General features: G+C 43.9%; 1 protein-coding gene across 1 annotated transcript in view; it reads left to right on the top strand.

The window, feature by feature from the left end:
* Positions 1-16,024, top strand: part of EFCAB6 (EF-hand calcium binding domain 6) — a 144,411-nt gene extending 128,387 nt beyond the window's left edge. The window contains exons 26-30 of the mRNA XM_032222120.1: positions 3,717-3,914; positions 5,893-6,070; positions 8,697-8,881; positions 11,509-11,658; positions 15,902-16,024. Coding sequence (XP_032078011.1) covers positions 3,717-3,914; positions 5,893-6,070; positions 8,697-8,881; positions 11,509-11,658; positions 15,902-16,024 — 834 coding nt within the window. The remainder of the gene's footprint in view (positions 1-3,716; positions 3,915-5,892; positions 6,071-8,696; positions 8,882-11,508; positions 11,659-15,901) is intronic.
* The last annotated feature ends 4,286 nt before the right edge of the window (positions 16,025-20,310 follow it).

The raw sequence follows: 20,310 nt of genomic DNA, 5'->3' as shown, positions 1-20,310 counted from the left end.
ATCAGTCACTGTTCTGAACTTTTGGTCCCCTGATTCCAAGGAGGTTGAGATGCTGTTACCTTTGCAGCATCTCTGGCCCAGGAATGAACCAATGAGAGAATCACAACTGGTACTAAGATGTGCTAGAAATGTAATCTGCTTTAAGTCCAATGGAGGCTGACAGGAAGGAGGTGAGGACAGACAATGGATAGAAGTTCTTCAGGAAGCCTTCTTTGTTAATAGATCCAAGATCCCTGTTCCGAAAGCAGCTCTTTTTTTGCTTCATGTTAATGAATCCTGGCACCCTGTACGAAAATTATAACTGGAACCCATTTAAACAGGGGTCAACTAGTCTTAAATATACCAAGAACTCAAAAGAGTCTGAAACCGATTGAGGCCAAGTCCCCAGTTCCTCTACTTTTGTTGAAGCTTCTTTGGAACTACCTTCTGCTGGATATATGTGAAGTTTTCCATTTCATCTTGTCTGTTACACAGTTGATAGATTTCCCAGGCTGGCAACCTTCAACTGATAGTTAACCTGGAACTCAAAGTAATGATAATATTCAGTTGATGCTTGGGGAAAAAAAAACACATTTTGACGTCCTCTAAGTAGCACAGTGTGCTTTGCTTTGTATAATTTATAATATGGTAGACATGTGTCCGATGGGGGAAAGTTAAAAGGAAATTCAAAATGTACTTGTGGTCTTTGATGTTTTCCTGTAACTTGCCACATGCAAATCAAAGCCTTAGAGGTGATGAGGTTTTCTCTAAGGTCTAATCTGTGGCATGTCAGGAAGTTGAGCAAAGTGTGTGTATGTGTGTATATGGGAGTATGCATGTGCATTAAAGAAAAAAAATTAACTTGCCTCTTCAAACCCCAGAACAAATCATTAACCCTTCGTAGAGTATATACTGCATTAGAAATACAAGCCATGAAATTGGCATTGAATTTCCATGTGTGCATATCCACAGTGATGACTTAATACCTTCATCCTAGGCTTTCCTGCACTGATCCCATTTCACTTGTTCAGACAGTCAGCCCAAGAACCAAAACAAAGGAACAACCAAACTTTTTTTATTTCATTCCTGGATCCAACCCAAGCACCGTTTTCTCCTTCTCTTTCTCTTTCCCAAAGGGACTTAAAGAAGAATCAGATCAGGGTAGACCAGTAAAAGAGGAAAGGGTTTTCTGCAGATAAATACTGTCACACTTCCAGAATGTAAAATTAAGCCGCAAGAACAAAACTGGCCTTCAGTCTTACAGTGTTGCTCAGGGTTTTTTTTTGTCTGAGATCACAAACAAGATCAAGTTTCAAAAGCAGCAAGGCAATCCTAGGACAAATATTGGGGTAGCAGGAAGATGCCGTCCAGAAGCTAAGCACATTAGGAGCTGGGAAAACAGGAAATGGCGGTATGGCCAGGCTGAACTCATTCTTCCAGCAGTCTTATATTCATTGTAAATATTCAGGTTGTTGTTAGTTGTTAGCTGCGAAGTCGTGTCCAACCCATCACAACCCCATGGACAACGTTCCTGTCCTCTACCATCCTCTGGAGTCCATTAAAGCTCACGCCTACTGCTTCAATGACTCCATCCAGCCACCTCATTCTCGGTTGTCCCCTTCTTCTTTTGCCCTCAGTCTTTCCCAGCATTAGGCCCTTCTCCAGTGAGTCCATCCTTCTCATTAGGTGGCCAAAGTATTTGAGTTTCATCTTCAGGATCTGGCCTTCTAAAGAGCAGTCAGGGTTGATCTCCTCTAGGACTGACTGGTTTGATCATTTTGCAGTCCAAGGGACTCGCAGGAGTCTTCTCCAGCACCATAGTTGGTCCAACTTTCACAGCCATACATTGCAACTGGGGAAACCATAGCCTTGACTATACGCACTTTTCTTGGCAGGGTGATGTCTCTGCTTTTTAGTATGCTGTCTAGATTTGCCATAGCTTTCCTCCCTGGGAGCAAGCGTCTTTTAATTTCTTGGCTGCAGATATTCAGGTTTCTTGGCCAGAAAGATTGCTTACGAACAAAGCCTAACTTCGAGGTGAAGTTTAGTTTGCAACTGTATGTCCCGTCTCTTAAAGCCTTCAAGGTTGGGATCTTGGAGGTTTCAACCACTGAGCCAATTCACCAACTGAGTCCCCAGGCAAGTTCTCAGCTTCTTTTATAGGCTCTTTATTTATAGATCCTTCCTTGTTCTTGGGTATAAAAAAACAAACCCAAGGATCAACAAAGATACGATGTGCTTCCCCCGCCCATCTGTCCTATTTCCATTAGATATTCACACTTCCTCAGTGTTTTAGGTCTCATCTGTAGACCATCTTGCGTTTTCTTTGTTAAAGACATATCCTTGCAACAGAACCTCCATCTTGCTGCCAACTTCCTGCTGAGACAGGTTGAAGCTGGATTCAAGTGGGAAAACAGGGCTTTGTATTGGAAAATATAATGCAACCTCCGGAGTGAAAATTCTGATTGACCCTAAATGAGGTCAACAATGGGTAGAGCTCCCACTGTCCCACTGTGGGACCATTCCCTGTCCCTTCTGACCACAGGGCTCTTCTTTTTACTCCATCCCATTTTTTAGGCTGTGCCTCCTATAGGAGCATCCTCTCCAAATGTCAAGATGGCAACTGCAACAACTGATGCCAATAGAAAGGGGATAGGATTCGCATATATTATCCTGCCATCTTTTACCATACTCTATGTCAAGGCTGCTTCACTCAGTAACCAAGAAAGAAACCACTCAACTCCATTTTTCAGAATTAAGAGTACTTTTACTAGTCATGAGTCGATAGTAGCTAAACAAAGCGAGGTTTGAGGCAAAAGCGCGCATAATCATAGATATCAATATGTGACCCAACCCCCTCCCCCTGGTAACCTTAGTCCATAGTCCAATCAGTACATCCCACAGGTGTCATGTGGGAGACATCTTCAAAAAACATCATCAGGCTGGTATCAGTCTCTCCAGTGCTGACACTTCCCCACCCACAAACAATGCCCCCACTCCAGTGGTGGGTTTCAAAAATTGTTCGAACCTACTCTGTGGGTGTGGCCTCCTTTGTGGGAGTGGCTTGCCGCCCATGTGACCGGAAGGGAGTGGCTTGCCACCCATGTGATTGGATATGAAGATGCCGACGACACTTGCCAGAATCACCTTAAATTACCTCACACACAGCACTGGCCTGCATAAGAATATGGTGTAAACTTGTTTTTTAAAAGGCATCTTTGGTTTGCGTTAAAACAACTTCAACACACGCAATGTTCTGATTGCATCACAAACGCAGCAGTCATCCTTACCTTTCACAGAGGCACTGAGTTTTATAAATATGAGCATGATAGTATAGAATAATCCAAGGACCAATGGTGGGTTTCTCAAAATATTGGAACCTCTTCTGTAGGTGTGGCCTGCTTTCCGGGTCCACTGGTGGAACCTCTTCTAACCGGTTTGGTACATTTGACGAACCGGTTCTCCCGAATAGGTGCGAACTGGTAGAAACCCACCTCTGCCCCCCTCCCAGTTTCAATGGCAGCCAAAAGCAAGCAGCAAAGCAGAGGCTGACACTCTATGGCCACCAATGAATTTCCTTTATCATAGAGAAGATTTCTACCACCTCAAATGGTCGAGGGAACCTTGTTTTCTTGGTCTGTGTTACCTGCTTGAGAAAATTAACCTTTGCTTGTCTCATCTATCGTGTCAAATGCCTGACTTTATATATTGTAATAGATCTGTTTCTGTGTGCTTAGTTTGAAAATCTCTGGAACACAGTACCTCTCGATCTGAGTGGGAAATTGAAATATTCTGGATTTTTGAGGAACTTCAGCTCTGAAGGAGGAGGAATGTCTGATATGACCAACGTGGATCCCAGCAAACCACCCTTGGGTGGTGAACCTGAATCACGGATTCCTTTACGACCCAAAACAGCAACCCAATCTCCAAAGAAGGTGAATAGATCATGTCCTTCTTCTGATCTAGAAATGAGACTCAAACATTTGCTTTTTTCTTTGGCCATTTGGATGCCATCACAGAGCCATGGTGGTGCAGTGGTTAGAATGCAGTATTGCTGGCTAATTCTGCTGGCCGGCAGCAGTCCTTGAATTAATGTATAAATCATAAGATCAGACTGTGTTGACTACACCTGCACCCCACCCCCACCAGAGGTCTTGTCATAATGGACTCACATCAATTCCAGGCTACCACCAACTGCTCAGCAGAGGCTGTCCACATCCAGAGCAATAGCAATTGCACTTAGTACTGCTTCATAGTATGGTGATTAAGTGATTTACAGAGTCCTTATATTGTCCTCAGCAAGTATGGCCCAACAGAGCCAAGGTGGCGCAGTGGTTAGGGTGCAGTACTGCAGGCCTCTTCAGCTGACTGCTATCTGCAGTTCGGCGGTTCAAATCTCACCGGCTCAAGGTTGGCTCAGCCTTCCATCTTTCCGAGGTCGCTAAAATGAGGACCCAGATTGTTGGGGGCGATATGCTGACCCTGTAAACCGCTTAGAGAGGGCTGAAAGCCCTATGAAGCTGTATAATAACCGCTATTGCTAACAATGTTGTCGTATTATTATAACATACCTTTACTGACCATGCTGAAGTTGAGGCTGACTCTGTAAACTGCTTAGAGAGGGCTGTAAAAGCATTGTAAAGCAGTATATAAGTCTAAGCGCTATTGCTATTGCTATCTTCCTTTCTTGAGGTTTTAATGTGTAATTCCATATTCTTCTCACAACTGAGAAGGCAGCCAGCAAAGACTTGAAAGATTTTATGTCAGAACTTCAGAAATAGTGAAGTCACATCTCGTTTGAATAGAGTTTTAGTCAGTGGTGGGTTTCAAATTTTTTTAGAACTTCTTCTGTAGGTGTGGCCTGCTCTGTGGGAGTTGCATGCCGGCCATGTGACTGGGTGGGAGTGGCTTGCTGGCCATGTGACCAGGTGGGAGTGGCTTGCTGGTCATGTGGCCAGGTGGGAATGGCTTGCCAGCCATGTGACTGGGTGGGCGTGGCCAACTTGTAAAATGTGGTGAAACTCACTTAACAACGCTCGTGCTTAGCAACCAAAATGTTGGCCCAGAAACTTTGGCATGTGAAGCACGCAAGTCTTAAAGCTGTCAAGTTACAAGACCCTTGCACCCCTAACCCTTTAGAAAAAAACCCCAAGGGTGTTCAAACTTGACAGCTTTAAGACTTGTGGATTTCAACTCCCAGAATTCCTCCTCTCACTCTTCATCTTGATGATGTGTGGACAGGCGGGGGGAGGGAGCTGGAACCGGTTGTAAACGGCACTGTAGATTTGTGGAACCTCTTCTATAGAAGAGGTTACAACTGGCAGGAACCCACCCCTAGTTTGATTCCTAGTGATTTCTTGGACACAGCAATCTAATTTTCTTAGTAACCACATGAGTCCTGATTTATTCTGATGTTTTCTTTACCTTTTTTACGATCCAGTTTACCCAGCAGTCCAAGTCCTTGTCTGGGTCATCTCCCATCCAAATATTTGCCAACTCCAATCTTGCTTAGTGCCGAAAAAATAACTTTACAACTGGTCCTCACATTATGACTGTTCCGTTGTTCCCACAGTCACATGATTGCCATTTGCATGGTTCACAACCACATCTGAGAAGCAGAGTTCACGGAGAAGCTGGCAGTAAAATTCCAAGACGTGGTTACGTGATGCCTCACTTAATGACTGCCACAATTCATGTGAGGATTCATGTAACAAGCGTGTTGCCTAGCATTGGAGCACCAGTGCCAACTATGGTGGTTAAGTGAGGTCTATCTGTAATCATTGTGATTCTCAAATGAAAAGAAAATTTCTAACCGCTATCCTCAATTTTATTCTGCCGCAGGTTCCGAAAGCAATTGCATTTCATTCCCTTGAAGCCTGAATGGCAAGCTGAGAACTTTGTCCTCTCTTTTAGGTCCCAGGTGCTAGCAGACCTAATACAGCACCAGTTCCCACTCCACCTATCCTGAATTGCCAGCCAATTGAAAGTAAAATCCGCAAAAATGTTCAACACTGTTGGAAAGAAATCCTGAAAGAGTGCAGAGAGAAGGATGTGGAGCGCTCAGGAGAAATCTCAGTGGAAGATATTTTAGGTTGGTTTGTGTCTTTTTCTAAAAACTTGTTCAGCATTTAGAATTTGAAAGGGGAACTGAATGTGGCTGCTGAGCTTGTAAGCAGATAACAGAATAACAGAGTTGGAAGGGACCTTATAGGTCATCTAGTCCAACCTCACGGCCAGGGGGACCCTACACCATTTCTGACAGATGGCAGTCCAGTCTCTCCCTGAAAGCTTCCAGTGATGAAGCTCCCACAACTTCCGAAGGCAATTTCTGTCCCATGGGTTGATTGTTCTCACGGCCAGAAAGTTCCCCCTTATTTCCAGGTTGAAACTCCCCTTGTCCGTTTCCATATAATTATTCCTTGTCTGGTCTTCAGGTGCTTTGGAAAATGGTTTGATCACCTTCCCCTCTGTGGCAGCCCTTCAAATATTGGAACACTGCTATCATGTCTCCCCTGGCCGTTCTCTTCACTAGATTAGCCCATGTCAGTTCTTACAACCCCCTCATCATCTTTGTTGCTCTTTCTAGAGTCTCGACCAGGGGTGGGTTCCAGCCTCTGCTACCGCCGGTTTACTCAGGAACACGCTTCGGGCTTAGCAATAGCAAAAGCAGTTAGACTTATATACCGCTTCATAGGGCTTTCAGCCCTCTCTAAGCGGTTTACAGAGTCAGCATATTGCCCCCAACAACAATCCGGGTCCTCATTTTACCCACCTCGGAAGGATGGAAGGCTGAGTCAACCCTGAGCCGGTGAGATTTGAACAGGCGAACTGCAGAACTGCAGTCAGCTGAAGTAGCCTGCAGTGCTGCATTTAACCACTGTGCCACCTCGGCTCATCTGCATGTGCAGTAGCAAAAAATAAGATGGCACCACCTATGGTGCCGCTGATAGAACCGGTTCGGGGGCGTGGCAGGCTGAGTTACTACCTACGCGGCCGAACCAGTCTGAACCAGTAGGAACCCACTTCTGGTCTCGACATCTTTTTTTATAGTGTGGTGACAAAGACTGGATGCAGTATTCCAAGTATGGTCTTTCTAAAGCTTTATAGTCGTGGTCTCAGACATTCTCACCAAAAGGCTGCTATCGGGGGCATCCACACATTGTGGTGAAAACAAATCAAGATGGCAGCCGTGATGATGCCTTGCACATTAAAAAAAGCAAACAAACAGATGAAGCTTCAGTCCCACTGCCTTGGCTGCATCTTGACTTTTTTGACCACTTTAGGTAGACAGCCCGGGCTGCTCTCTATGGTAGGTTTCTTTCCACTCACCCCAGGGTTTGCCCCCATCTATTTCCCTTTACCTAGGCAGCCATACCCCACTGTTACCTTCCGAAAATGCACGCATCCGTGTGGGACCATCAGCAGCAAAGTTCTTTAATTCTCTTTTAATTAAAAGTGCTTTAATTAAAATCAGATGTGGCATGGAGATTAATGGGCACCAAAGGAGTGGTGTGTTGGTTCTTCTTCTCATAATTCTGTAGCCTCCTGAGTTCTTTGATTGAGCAATTATTCCACTTAGGAGCAGGCTTGGAATTTTAATAGAGATATATCACTCTTTTTTGCTACTGTCAATCTTCCTATCATGCTGCTCACGGAATCCTACCCAGAGAAGCAAAAGAAAAAAGATTTTTTTTTTAAAAAAAAATCACTATCATTTTGAGTGCATCGGGTGTGGTCTAATTTTTAAACCTATCTCCAATTTCCCTGTGGTTGATGATCCTGATTCTTTTTAGCCTAGTTTAGTTTTTCTCTCCATGTGGTTGTCTTCATGTGAAATCAGACCAATATCATCTCCAGGGTTAAGAAAGACACATGGTTACCAGCATCAGATCCAGATTGACCTCTGTCGGTCGGTCTCTGGAAAGTATGTTCAAGATGTGAACACCAAACTAGCTCCTCTTGACCATATCAAACAAAAATGATTGGTGATAATTTTTTTTCAAGGTGGCTTCCATGTTCTTTTTCGCCTGCAAATAACACAATTCACACATACAAATAAGCTTTAGTGCACCGATCTGTACTTAGGTATCCCTTCGTAATTCCTGATGTATTTCCATGAATGTTTGCAAGATGTGGACAAAAGAAGTCAGGATGGCAACTGTGATATTGAGATCAATACTCCAGTGTGTGTGTGTGTGTGTGTGTGTGTGTGTGTGTGTGTGAGAGAGAGAGAGAGAGAGAGAGAGAGAGAGAGAGAGAGAGAGAGAGAGAGAGAGAGACAGAGAGAGACAGAGAGAGACAGAGGCAGAGGCAGAGAGACCAAAAGAGAAAGAGACACAGAGAGAGGGCTTTGACTGCAAAATTTACAGCTAACACCTTGGCTTTTTAGTTTACATCCTACAGACATAATCTAATGTAGATAATCCAAATTATGGATGTATTTGGGTGATATGCTTGATTAATACTCTACTCAAGACCAGTGCTTCTCAACACTGGCAACTTTAAGATGTATGGACCTCAACTCATAGGAATCCTGGGAGCTGAATCCCACAGACCTTAAAGTTGCTAAGGTGGACAGACACTGCTCAAGAAGTTTGTCCAATGCAGCTGAGGGTATCATTCCTATGATTTCAACAGAAGAGATCCAAATCTGTCATACCCAGATGCAGGTTTGAATCAGTTCAGTTGGTTTTATCTTGCGACCTTGGTTCCTACAGGTATAATAGAGAAATTCCATTTGAATTTAACCAATGAAGAAATCCAGCAGCTGATAACAAAATATGATTTGAAGAGTGTAGGCAAGTTTGCTTATTGTGACTTCCTTCAAAGCTGTGTGCTGCTGTTTAAACATCAAGAAGTACCTCCTCTGCAGAGACTTCTGATCCAAACCTCACGGGTCCAGGTAAGCACTCCGTGGTGAAAGGGGGAACTTCTGTGCTAAGAGGGGGATGCTTGAGTGGGATGCTTGTTTTCCCTAGTTAGACATCGTTCATCTCCCCCAAGTAGGACAGCTGTTCACATCAACCCAGACCCAGTCCTGATTGCAATGTAGGAAATATATCCACAGAAGGAGAATTATAACTGCAGAACTGAAATGAATCAGTGTGGGCACATGACCCATATATGCACACAAATGTCATGTGCAATGACCTGCAGCTTACAAAACCACCTGCCATTCAATACAAGGTGTCGGTTGGAAGAGATGTCACCAGACACCTTCTGACCTTCTGTCACCATTGACTACTCCGGCTCTCCTCTTACAAGAACCTTGGTTTAATATATCTGAAGTACATCTTTGTATATCTCAGTGGATTTTTTTAACCTCAGCAACTTGAAGATGGGAGGAGTGGGATTGGGCATGCTGACTGGGGGTATTCTGGAAGCCAAAGTCCACCACCCAACTTCAAATTGCTACGTTTGAAGAATGATGACCTACCCAATGAAAGGGGATTGGTCACTGACTTTTCCTTTGCCAGAAACTAGGCAAAGTTTCACACAAAACTAGGGCATACAAAACCTTTGCCAGACCAATTCTCAAATACAGCTCATCTTCCTGGACTCCACACTGTATATCGGACATTAATACGATTGAGCAGGTCCAGAGGTATTTCACGAGAAGAGTCCTCCACTCCTCTACTCACTATAGAATTCCCTATGCCACCAGGCTTGAAATTTTGGGCTTGGACAATCTGGAACTGCACTAAGCATAGTACACAAAATTGTCTGCTACAATATCTTACCTGCAGAGGTGGGTTCCTACCAGTTCGCACCAGTTCGGTAGAACCGGTTCGTCAAATCTACCGAACCGGTTAGAAGAGGTTCCACCAGTGGAAAGCAGGCCACACCGGAAAGCAGGCCACACCTACAGAAGAGGTTCCAAAATTTTTTGAAACCTACCACTCACACACACACACACACACACACACACACACACACACACACAGACACACAGAGAGAGAAAGAAAGAAAGGAAGAAATAAATAAATAAAAAAGAAAAAGAGAGAGAGAGATGAAAGAAAAAAAGGAAAAAGGGACAGAAAGACAAAAGGAAGGAAAGAGAGAGAGAGAAAAAACACGTGGCCGGCAAGCCACTCCCACCAGGTCACATGGCCGGCAAGCCACTCCCACAAAGGAGGCCACACCCACAGAGTAGGTTCAAAAAAAAATTGAAACCCACCACTGCTTACCTGTCAATGACTTCTTCAGCTTCAACCTCAATAATACACGGGCAAACAAATCAATACAAACTCAAGGTAAACCACTCCAAACTTGATTGCAGAAAATATGACTTCAGCAACAGAGTGGTAAATGCCTGGAATGCTCTACCTGACTCCGCTGTTACATCCTCAAGCTCCCACAGCTTCAGCCTTAAATTGTCTACAATGGACCTCACCCCATTCCTAAGAGGTCCGTAAAGGGTGTGTGCATAAGCTCACCACTGTGCCTAACGTCCCTGCGCTACTGTTTAAGATTTAAGATTTAATTTATTTGTATGCCGCCCTTCTCCGGGAGGGACTCAGGGCGGCGAACAATTCAAAAGGGGAAAGGGGATACAAACACAATACATATAATTAAAATACACAAGAGTAATACAGCCATACAAGTCGAGAGGGGAGGGGAACTCATCAACCCCAGGCCTGCCGGCACAGCGAGGTTTTGACAGCTTTCCGGAAGGCCTGGAGAGGGGTGAGGGTCCGAATCCCTGCGGGGAGTTCATTCCAAAGGGCCGGAGCTGCAACAGAGAAGGCCCTCCCCCGGGTAGTAGCCAGATGGCATTGGCTGGTAGACGGAACCCGGAGGAGGCCGACCCTGTGCGATCTAACGGGTCTGTGGGAGGTAATTGGCAGAAGGCGGTCTCTCAAGTACCCATGTCCAATACCATGAAGGGCTTTATAAGTTACGACTAGCACTTTGAAGCGTATCCGGAGACCGATCGGTAACCAGTGCAGCTCACGGAGGATAGGTGTAACGTGGGTGTACCGAGGTGCACCCACAATCGCTCGCGCGGCTGCATTCTGGACGAGTTGTAGTCTCCGAATACTCTTCAAAGGCTGCCCCATGTAGAGCACATTGCAATAGTCCAGTCTTGAGGTCACGAGGGCATGAGTGACTGTCGCGAGTGCCTCCCGGTTCAGGTAGGGGCGCAACTGGTGCACCATGCGAACCTGGGCAAATGCCCCCCTGGTCACAGCCGACAGGTGATGTTCTAAGGTCAGCTGTGGGTCCAGGAGGACTCCCAAGTTGCGCGCCCTGTCTGAGGGGTGTAAATTTTTACCCCCCAGCCTGAGTGATGGAACACTAGCCAAATTCTTGGGAGGGAAACACAACAGCCACTCGGTCTTGTCTGGATTGAGTACAAGCTTGTTAACTCCCATCCAGACCCTGACAGCCTCCAGGCACTGGCACTGTTCCCATCTATTTGTATTCATTTCTTTCGTTCATAACCATGTTTATCTTTATACCTGCTATCTTGTACATGTTTGACAAACTAATAAATGCTAAACACTAAATCTTCCACATCTCTGCCAGAGCATCTCTGGACCACAGTCCCCTACCTTTCTCAATGCAATGATGAGGATTCAACCCCAGATCCTGCACTGCTGGCGGCCAATGAGGCGGACATTTAAGTTCTATGATGAAAGCGGGACGGGCCTTCTCAGCATCCAAGATTTCCGACAGGTAGTGTGCTTATTGCTAAAGCTTCCTCTGTGCAGAGCTGATGACTTCATAGGCACAGCCATGAAGTTAACCCTGGGAATCATATGGAACGCTGGTCTTTTTCTTCTGTGGCTGTTTTGCCCAGACGAGTCTTCTGCTCTGTCAATTCACTGGTGTCTCTCATATCAAGTCCAGACCTGCTTCGTTTCCAAGCACAGATAAGGTGAGCCAGGTGGCATCACCTGCTGAGACTAAATGCCAATTTTAACACCTTCACTCGTGTTTATGTTCAAGCTACCAAGTTGAAGGAAATTGCCATTTGCAATAGGAAACTCCCTGCACACGTTAAGTTGCAAGATTTGAGCAGTGGGTTGTAACGACACTTATCCATGGAAAGCTTTTCCTGCCAAGGAGAAAGGGGTCATGGGTTTTTTTTTGGGTGGCATTTGAAGTTATATTTTATGTGAGCTTATGTGAGCTTGTATGAAGGCAGTAACGAAGGCGTGATATTTAAGTGCTTCCTCTGATTGGTTTCTTGTTTTAATTGGTGGCTTTAATTAGATGTTTAAAAACTACTATTTACTTGGTTATAGCTTTGCTACACCAACCACAGGAGGGATGTTGGGACCAATTTATGGTGTAAATATACAAAGACAAAGGCTCCCTCAAGTCACGTTCTGCTCCTAAGGCCCTGTCCTCGTACATTTTCTTGATCACAATGCGAAAATACTTTTCCATTGTCTTTGCTGACATGAAAAGATTGAGACGAACAAAATAAAAGTATAAGAACCATTTCCTGTAATTTTCACAGCTGGAAGTAGTTCACCCAGATCCTTCTTTTTTTAAAAAAACTGCCTTCATTCAATAACTGTTGGTCATCCTATACCTGTTATGGAGAACTTATGGCACATGTGCCCGAAGTGGCACTTAGAGCCATGTTGCCTGTCACATGTGGCATTGCCTGTTCCTCTTTCGGGTTTCTGGCATGCACGGGCACACGACGATCAGGTGGCCTTCACCTGTGCGACAGTGCCGGAAACCGAAGAGCTGGTCTTCCATTTTCTGGCATGCACATGTGCATCGGCCAGCTGATCATCGTGCACGGATGCACCACCAGAAACCAGAAGACCCATTAGCCGGCACGCATCCCGGAAACCGGAAGTGCATGCACTGGAAACCGGAAGTTCATTTGCTGGCATACACATGCCCTCTGCGCAGCTCCTCTTCCTGGTTGTGCCCCCGATCAGCGCGCATGCACCTTTTTGGGGATTCAGTGCAAAAAGGTTCACCATCCCTGTACTTTATGGCTCTTATTTTCTTTGTTTTTGACTTGATTTGTATCTTCTGCTAAGGGCAGATGGGCGCGTTAATAATGCCAACATTTCTAAACAATTATTGCAGTTTTATCTTTGTGGGATTCAAGGAAAATAGAGAGAAGCTACCACTTAATTTCAACTGCCTCATGTTTGTATCTTTAATCATTGGGAAGGTTGGTTTTCTCAGAGCAATTGGAACTGGGAGCAGGCTGGCATAGAAACCATCTCAGTTCCTCTCTGCCTCTCTAGCAGTTTCAGTCATCCTAATAAATATTTCCCAGCACAATTTAAAAAAAAAAAAAATAGTCGAGCATGAAACTGGGCCGTATTACAGAGAGTCCTCGACTTATGACTACAATTGAATCCAAAATTTCTGTTGTCAAGTGAGAATTTAGGAAGTGAGTTTTGCCTCTTTTTACGACATTTCTTGCCACAGTTGTTAAGTGAATCACTGCAGTTGATAAGTTAGTAACCTGGAATCTGGCTTGCCCATTGATTTTGTCATAAGGCTGCAAAAGGTGATCACATGGCCCCGGGACACAGCAACAGCCGTCGTAAGTATGAACCAGTTGCCAAGCATCTGAATTTTGATCACAAGATCATGGGGATGCGACAAAGGTTGTAACTGTAAAAACACGGTCATAAACCAACTTTTTCAGTGGCGTTGTAACTTTGAATGGAGACTAAATGAATTGTTGTAAGTTGAGGATTACCTGTATTTAAATACTACAGGTAGTCCTCAACTTCTGACTCTAACTTAGCGACTGTTTGAAATTATGATGGTCCCTGAAAAAGCTACTTATCACTTACCTGCATTTGAAGTTTTGATGTCCTCCCCATCCACTCCCATGAGAGCATTTTAGGTGGTCACCAACCAGCTACTGTTAGGAGTCTCCCATGGTTTGTGATTTGCAACATTTTTGCCAGAAACAAGTATTTACTTCCAGTTTCCAGCAAAAAAAATGCCCCTTAATGAACAATGGATTGGCTTAACATCCGTGGCATTCACTTTACAGTCCTGTGTTCACTTAATAACTGGGTGAAAAAAAATCATAAAATCAGGCATGACCACATGATGACCTGCTTAACAACCATCACAACTTATTGTTGTGGCCTGCCAGTGGCCAGCGGAGCTGGCAGCAGATTCAGACAGTGGGGAGGTTCGGGAGGAACTTGGGCCAGTCCTGGAGTCTGAAGAAGGCTTCTATGAGGGCTCCGTGTCGGAGGCAGAGAGGGGGCCGGAGCCATATGCTAGTTATCAGCTGCCTTCAGAGGCAGACATCAGTGAAGCAGATGAACAACTGGAGCCTGTTCCCAGTGTGTGCATGTGCAGAGTTGCCAGACTAAGGGAACAGCTAAAGAACAGAGGTCGACCTGGGAGTAAGGCCACAGATGGATGATGGATGGCTCAGAGGTGGATTCCGGCAGTCATTACTACTGGTTTGCTCCTGGATGCCTCTCTCTCTTGTGCACTTGATGCACGCTGTGCACGCATGTACAGTATAATAAAAATTGTTCTGCGCATGTGCAGAAGCAAAAAAACAAGATGGCACCTCTTCCTGGAGAACTGGTTTGGGGGTGTGGCAGGCCTGGGTCGCTGCCGGTTCCAATGACCCAGGCTACCAAACCACTACCAGTTCGGTTGAACTGGTCCAAACCAGTAGGAACCCACCACTGGAATAGTCCTCCCAGAGGAAATAAAAGAGGAGCGAAAGGGGAGTGGAGTTTGTAGGAGACAATTTGTTTGCTTAATTGGTTTGTGACTCTCCGAGAGTCCTTGCCAAGTTTTGCAGATATCGGCCTGGCAGCTCTCTATGCCAAATAAGGTCTGTGACTGTAAATCCTCCCTTGAAAGACTTTGCTGAATGTGAATGAACAGAATTCACATTAAATTAATTAATAAATTAATAAAAGGGGTTTTTGTCGGGACAAGGAGTTTCTTCATGCTCTTAGGAAGCCTTGGTCAGAACACTTAGGACCGTACTAGCAGGCTCAATGACAGTCATACGTCGAGAACTGTCTTTATTTTAAACAACAACAAAAATTGCCTCTCTCAATATAGCAGTATAGATTCCTCCTTGGGTTAATAGACGTGGATTTGGGATTGAAAAATGGAAGTGATGGCTTGCAGTTTTTGGGTACCTGCCTGAGATGTGTTTGGCCATTGCTGTCTTAGTCGTGTTTTTGTTTCAGAAATCTATCATTTCCAAGGAAAGCCTGTTTTAATCTTTCATTAGGACATGGTTGTCACAGTTGATTGAATTGTGACACCCCATGTTGGCCTAATTCTCAAGTTAATAGTTTTCTTCATGATCTCAGATCAGAACAGCAACCATAAAGCCAAGTTGTCCCCCCGGGGTGGAAATTTAAAAAAAAAATGTTTTGACCTCTGCAGACCTCCAAAAAACGGCCTGTTTTTCACGAAAAAGGAGGCATGAATAGCCTTTAGGAGGCTTATAGAGTGCTCCTGGGGGGTGAGGGTCCACCAAAATGAGAAAAAAATCGCCAATTTTTCATGAAAACGGGCCCGTTTTTGTCAAAAAAAAATTGCATGCATAGTCTTTAGGAGGCTTATAGAGAGCTCCTGGGGGCTGGTGGGCCAAAATTGAGCAAAAACGGCCTGTTTTTCACTCATTTCTGCCCTTCCCAACCCCCAGGAGCTCTCTGAAAGCCGTCTACAGGCTCTGCACGGCCATTTTGTTGAAGGGGGCAGGGTTTCAGTAGGCAAAAAAATGCTGTATTTGGTGCATAAGATGCACCCAGATTTTCAGCCTCTTTTTTTGAGGGAAAAAGGTGCGTCTTATACTCCGAAAAATACGGTATGTCAAATATTCTGAATTGGTTGTGCTTAAACAAATAGTGTTCCACTTTGATTCTCCGCTACAAAATTTTCTTGATGGTAAATAATTAAAGAGTAGATCTACATCCTGTTTCTATCTCTTCTGCAGGTGCTGCGAAAATATGGAATCAATCTCTCTGAAGAGGAATTTTTCCACATCTTGGAATATTATGACAAAAACTTAACTTCCAAAATCTCCTACAATGAATTCCTCAGAGCGTTCCTGCAATGAGAAAAAAAAGGGGGGGGTTGAAGGGAAATCACCCTTCAACTTGAAGAACCATTAGCAAAATGTATTAATTTTGAAGTTAATAAAACCGAATACATTCAGCCTTTTGGGTAACACTTCATCAGCAATCTTCTAAAGCTGATAGTATGAAAACTCGTAGTGCCTGGTGAAGCCAGTCTTCACTAGGTTGGGACTATTAATTTTCTCAAAATCCATTTAGCTGTGAAAATAGAAAACAATTACAGTGACAGTTCCAAGACAACCCCCCCACACACACACACAATTAAAGGATTATTAAGAACAGGAATGCTTAATTTAGATTTTAAAAGGCAACATACTCAATTTTATCTGCTTCAGTTTTCTAAATGGATTATCTTTAATACGTTATACTCCATTATTCAGAAATTGGATACCCCAGAATCCAGCAGAAGTCAGTGGTGGGTTGCAGGCGGTACGCCCCGGTACGGGCATAACGGAACCAGCCCGGAACACCGGATACCGTTCTGGTATGGTGCTCCGGGGGGCCCACCCGCCCGCCCAAGCTCCTTACCGGTGTTTAAAGGCTTCTGTGCTTCTATGCAGGCGCATGGCGCATACAGCACTTGCGCGACGCTCCACGGAGCAGCTGGAGAGTTGAAGAGCGTCACAGAGGCTCTTGAATGCATGCGCGTGCTGCACACTTCCATGAGGATGCCTCCAGCATCCCACCACTGGCAGAAGTGGTAGCTATGAGTACACCTATAGAAATTGTTTATGCATACATTTGATCCCAGTTTTGATGTATCAAGTTTGTTAAAAATGGGCCCCGGCATAATTAAAACGTCCTCCTGTATCCAAATAACATTTCCAGAGCTGGAATAACGTATTCACTTGAGGGGATGCCTGTCAGTGTCTCTTCCTCCCATCAGCCTGAAATAATTTGTAAGAAGTTGGTGGCCAATTGAAACTTTTCCTCCACCCTCTGCTTTTTTTTGCATAATCCCTCATCTTTCTCCACCAGAGATGTCCGCAGGGACATCAAATCGTCAAAAAAGTTGTTATTCATGCTGGATGCTGCAATCCTTTCAAATGTTTATACCTGTTCTAAGCTTCAACCGCAGATGCTGAGGGAATCTTCTTGGCTTGCTGCTCTTCTCTGCACTCTTTTAGAGTCTCCACATCTTTTTTACATCATGGTGACAAAAACTGGATGCCGTATTCCAAGTGTGGCCTCACCAAGGCATTACAAAGTGGTATTAACACTTCACGTGTTCTTGATTCTATCCTTCTGTTTATGCAGCCTAGAACTTGATGAATGTGCCAATATTATTTGCTAAATTTGTGTGGATGTAGGTTTACAAGTTCTGAAATCATTGTTTTACTTTTTAGAAATATCTATTTGAGACAATCAGAGCATCCAAAAGTTCTGTTTTCCTATAATTGCAGCCGTCAGAGTTGCTTCTGGGCCTCCAACATAGGCATTTAATGTCAGTGGACATAACAAAATATTCAGATACTGTTAGGTTTCTCCATGATTCCACTTTTTGTTGCTGCAGCAGGTGGGCAGGCTTTTATTTCAAAAGGGTGACTGCATCTAATACAGTATTAATTTCTTTTTGTGGTTTGTGAAAACTCATCAGATTTGTCAGGAACATGTTTTTCACCTGTGCAGTGATTTTAAATTGTTAACACAGCAGCAGGGGTGAAATCCAGCACGTTCTGACAGGTTCTGGAGAACCGGTAGTGGAACTTTTGAGTAATTCAGAGAACCGGCAAAGGCCACCTCTGGCTGGCCCCAGAGTGGGGAGGGAATGAAGATTTTTCAGTATCCCTCCCCTGGAGGTAGGGTGAGAATGGAGATTTTGCAGTATCCTTCCCCTGGAGTGGGGAGGGAATGGAGATTTTGCAGTATCCTTCCTCTGGAGTGGGGTGGGAATGGAGATTTTGCAGTATCCTTCCTCTGGAGGTAGGTGCGAATAGAGATTTTGCAGTATCCTTCCCCTGGAGTGGGGAGGGAATGAAGATTTTGCAGTATCCCTCCCCTGGAGGTAGGGTGAGAATGGAGATTTTGCAGTATCCTTCCTCTGGAGGTTGGGTGCGAATAGAGATTTTGAAGTATCCTTCCTCTGGAGGTGGGTGCGAATGGAGATTTTGCAGTATCCTTCCCCTGGAGGTTGGGTGAGAATAGAGATTTTGAATATCCTTCCCCTGGGGTGGGGAGGGAACGGAGATTTTGCAGTATCCTTCCCCTGGAGTGGTGCAAATGGAGATTTTGCAGTATCCTTCCCCTGGAGTGGAGAGGGAATGGAGATTTTGCAGTATCCTTCCTCTGGAGGTTGGGTGCGAATAGAGATTTTGAAGTATCCTTCCTCTGGAGTGGGGTGGGAATGGAGATTTTGCAGTACTCTTCCTCTGGAGTGGGGTGGAAATGGAGATTTTGCAATATCCTTCCCTGGAGTGGGGAGGGAATGGAGATTTTGCAGTATCCTTCCCCTGCCACGCCCACCAAGCCACACCCACAGAATCGGTAGTAAATTTTTTTGAATTTCCCCACTGCACAGCAGCCACTGCTGGAGAGAAAAGAGCATTTGAAGGGTTGGCTAGAATAACACTTATAACCCAAAAAATGGAGTTACCTCTATGGAGATTCTCAGTTATCCAAGTCATGGTTGTCCCAAAGGTGCTTTTTCAAGAGGCAACTAAACTTTCTGGTTTTTTTTCTTTTTTTGCATAAAGTTTTTTATTTTATAACATAAAATTTCCATTTACAAATGAACAGTGTGTTCTCTGGTACAAATTTTGAAAAAGAGTAATCATAGTATTTCAACAATATTTATTACATTGATAGTCATTCTATAATGATAAAAATAATAATCATAATATTCTCTTTTCTATCTTCACAAACCTGCCTTGTTTCATTGATCCTTTTCTTATATTTCCATATTTCTAACTTCTGTTTATTTTTAGCTAACTATTGATAAAATAAATCCCGTATCAAGAAGTGCTCAGTGTGTTCCTTTTCCTTAATTGCAAGTGTTAATCTCTTCATTTCTGCCCGTTCTAATAGTTTTTTAATCACATTTTCATCTGTAGGGATCTCTTCATTTTTTGAACTTTCTGGGGTTTTTTTCCCTTTACTTTCTTTCAGCTCTCAGAGCTGAAGAAGCTTCTTGGATGAGAAGCAAAAGACCTCTAAAGAAAAACAAGAAAGTCCATTTGCCTCTTGAAAAAGCACCTTTGGGTTATACAAGCCAAGAGGTTTTCCAGTAGGACTCTTATCTTGAAAAATTGTATCATCCTCTGCAGAAATAGGACAATGAAATGCTAGGCATAGCAGATCACTGCATGTAGCCTTGTGTAAGTAATTAGAATTCTGAACATTAATAAAAAGCTTTTAGAATCCTTGTAACCTTTTATATTTAATCCCCACTTGAAAACGGCTCTCAAGTCATTTCTGCTCCTAGAATTTCTAATATTCTTTGGTCCCTGAAAATGCTGCACTTTTAAGTACAGGATTCTTGTTCCAGGTTCTGAGATTAAATAATACCAATAAAGTAATAAGCATTCCAAAGTTGGTGCTATATTATTCTTTTTTTTTTTTTTTACTTTTTTTCGCAATTAAGAGTACATCTATGTTTGGTCACCCCTTTTCTCCCATATTTAGAGCTATTGTGGAGAAGAAAATTAAGCCCTTCTTTTACAGTTCTAATAATGAGAATTATTTTTTTTAAAAAAGATTTTTTCCCCCTTCCTCTGCCAGAAATGCAATAATTAGAACAGCTGGAAGACAGAAAACACATGTCACATACTTCCCCGGTCTCTGCTCTGCATATGGCATGTCTTGCAGCTACTTTAATTTATCCCCAATTGTCAAGATCCCCGAAGCTGCCTCCTTTCTGCCAATTGTCTTCAGAACTTGAACTGCTGTAAGACGAAACAAGGCGGTGGGGGGAAAAAAAGCATCTCGGATTCTTGTCTCAAAATTCTTGACACACCATGCAAGCATGTTTTTCATTAGTGCTTCTGGCAGGAGGATTTGACTCAACCACTTTCGATGAATAAAAGAAGCAAGTTCCTCCCCCCTCCCCCCCTTATATAAAAACAAAACTTACTGCTTCTGAAAAAGATCTGCTGTAAAAATGGGGGAAAGCAATTAATTCTCGAATACAGCTCGTCTGCCTGGAAGCCACACTATATATCGGACATTAGCACGATTGAGCAGATCCAGAGGTATTTCAGGAGAAGAGTCCTCCACTCCTCTGCTCACAATAGAATCCTTTATGCCACCAGGTTTGAAATTTTGAGCTTGG

Source organism: Thamnophis elegans, chromosome 7, assembly GCF_009769535.1.
Source record: "Thamnophis elegans isolate rThaEle1 chromosome 7, rThaEle1.pri, whole genome shotgun sequence".
Lineage (NCBI taxonomy): Eukaryota > Metazoa > Chordata > Lepidosauria > Squamata > Colubridae > Thamnophis > Thamnophis elegans.
This window is presented reverse-complemented; position numbering and strand designations above follow the sequence as displayed.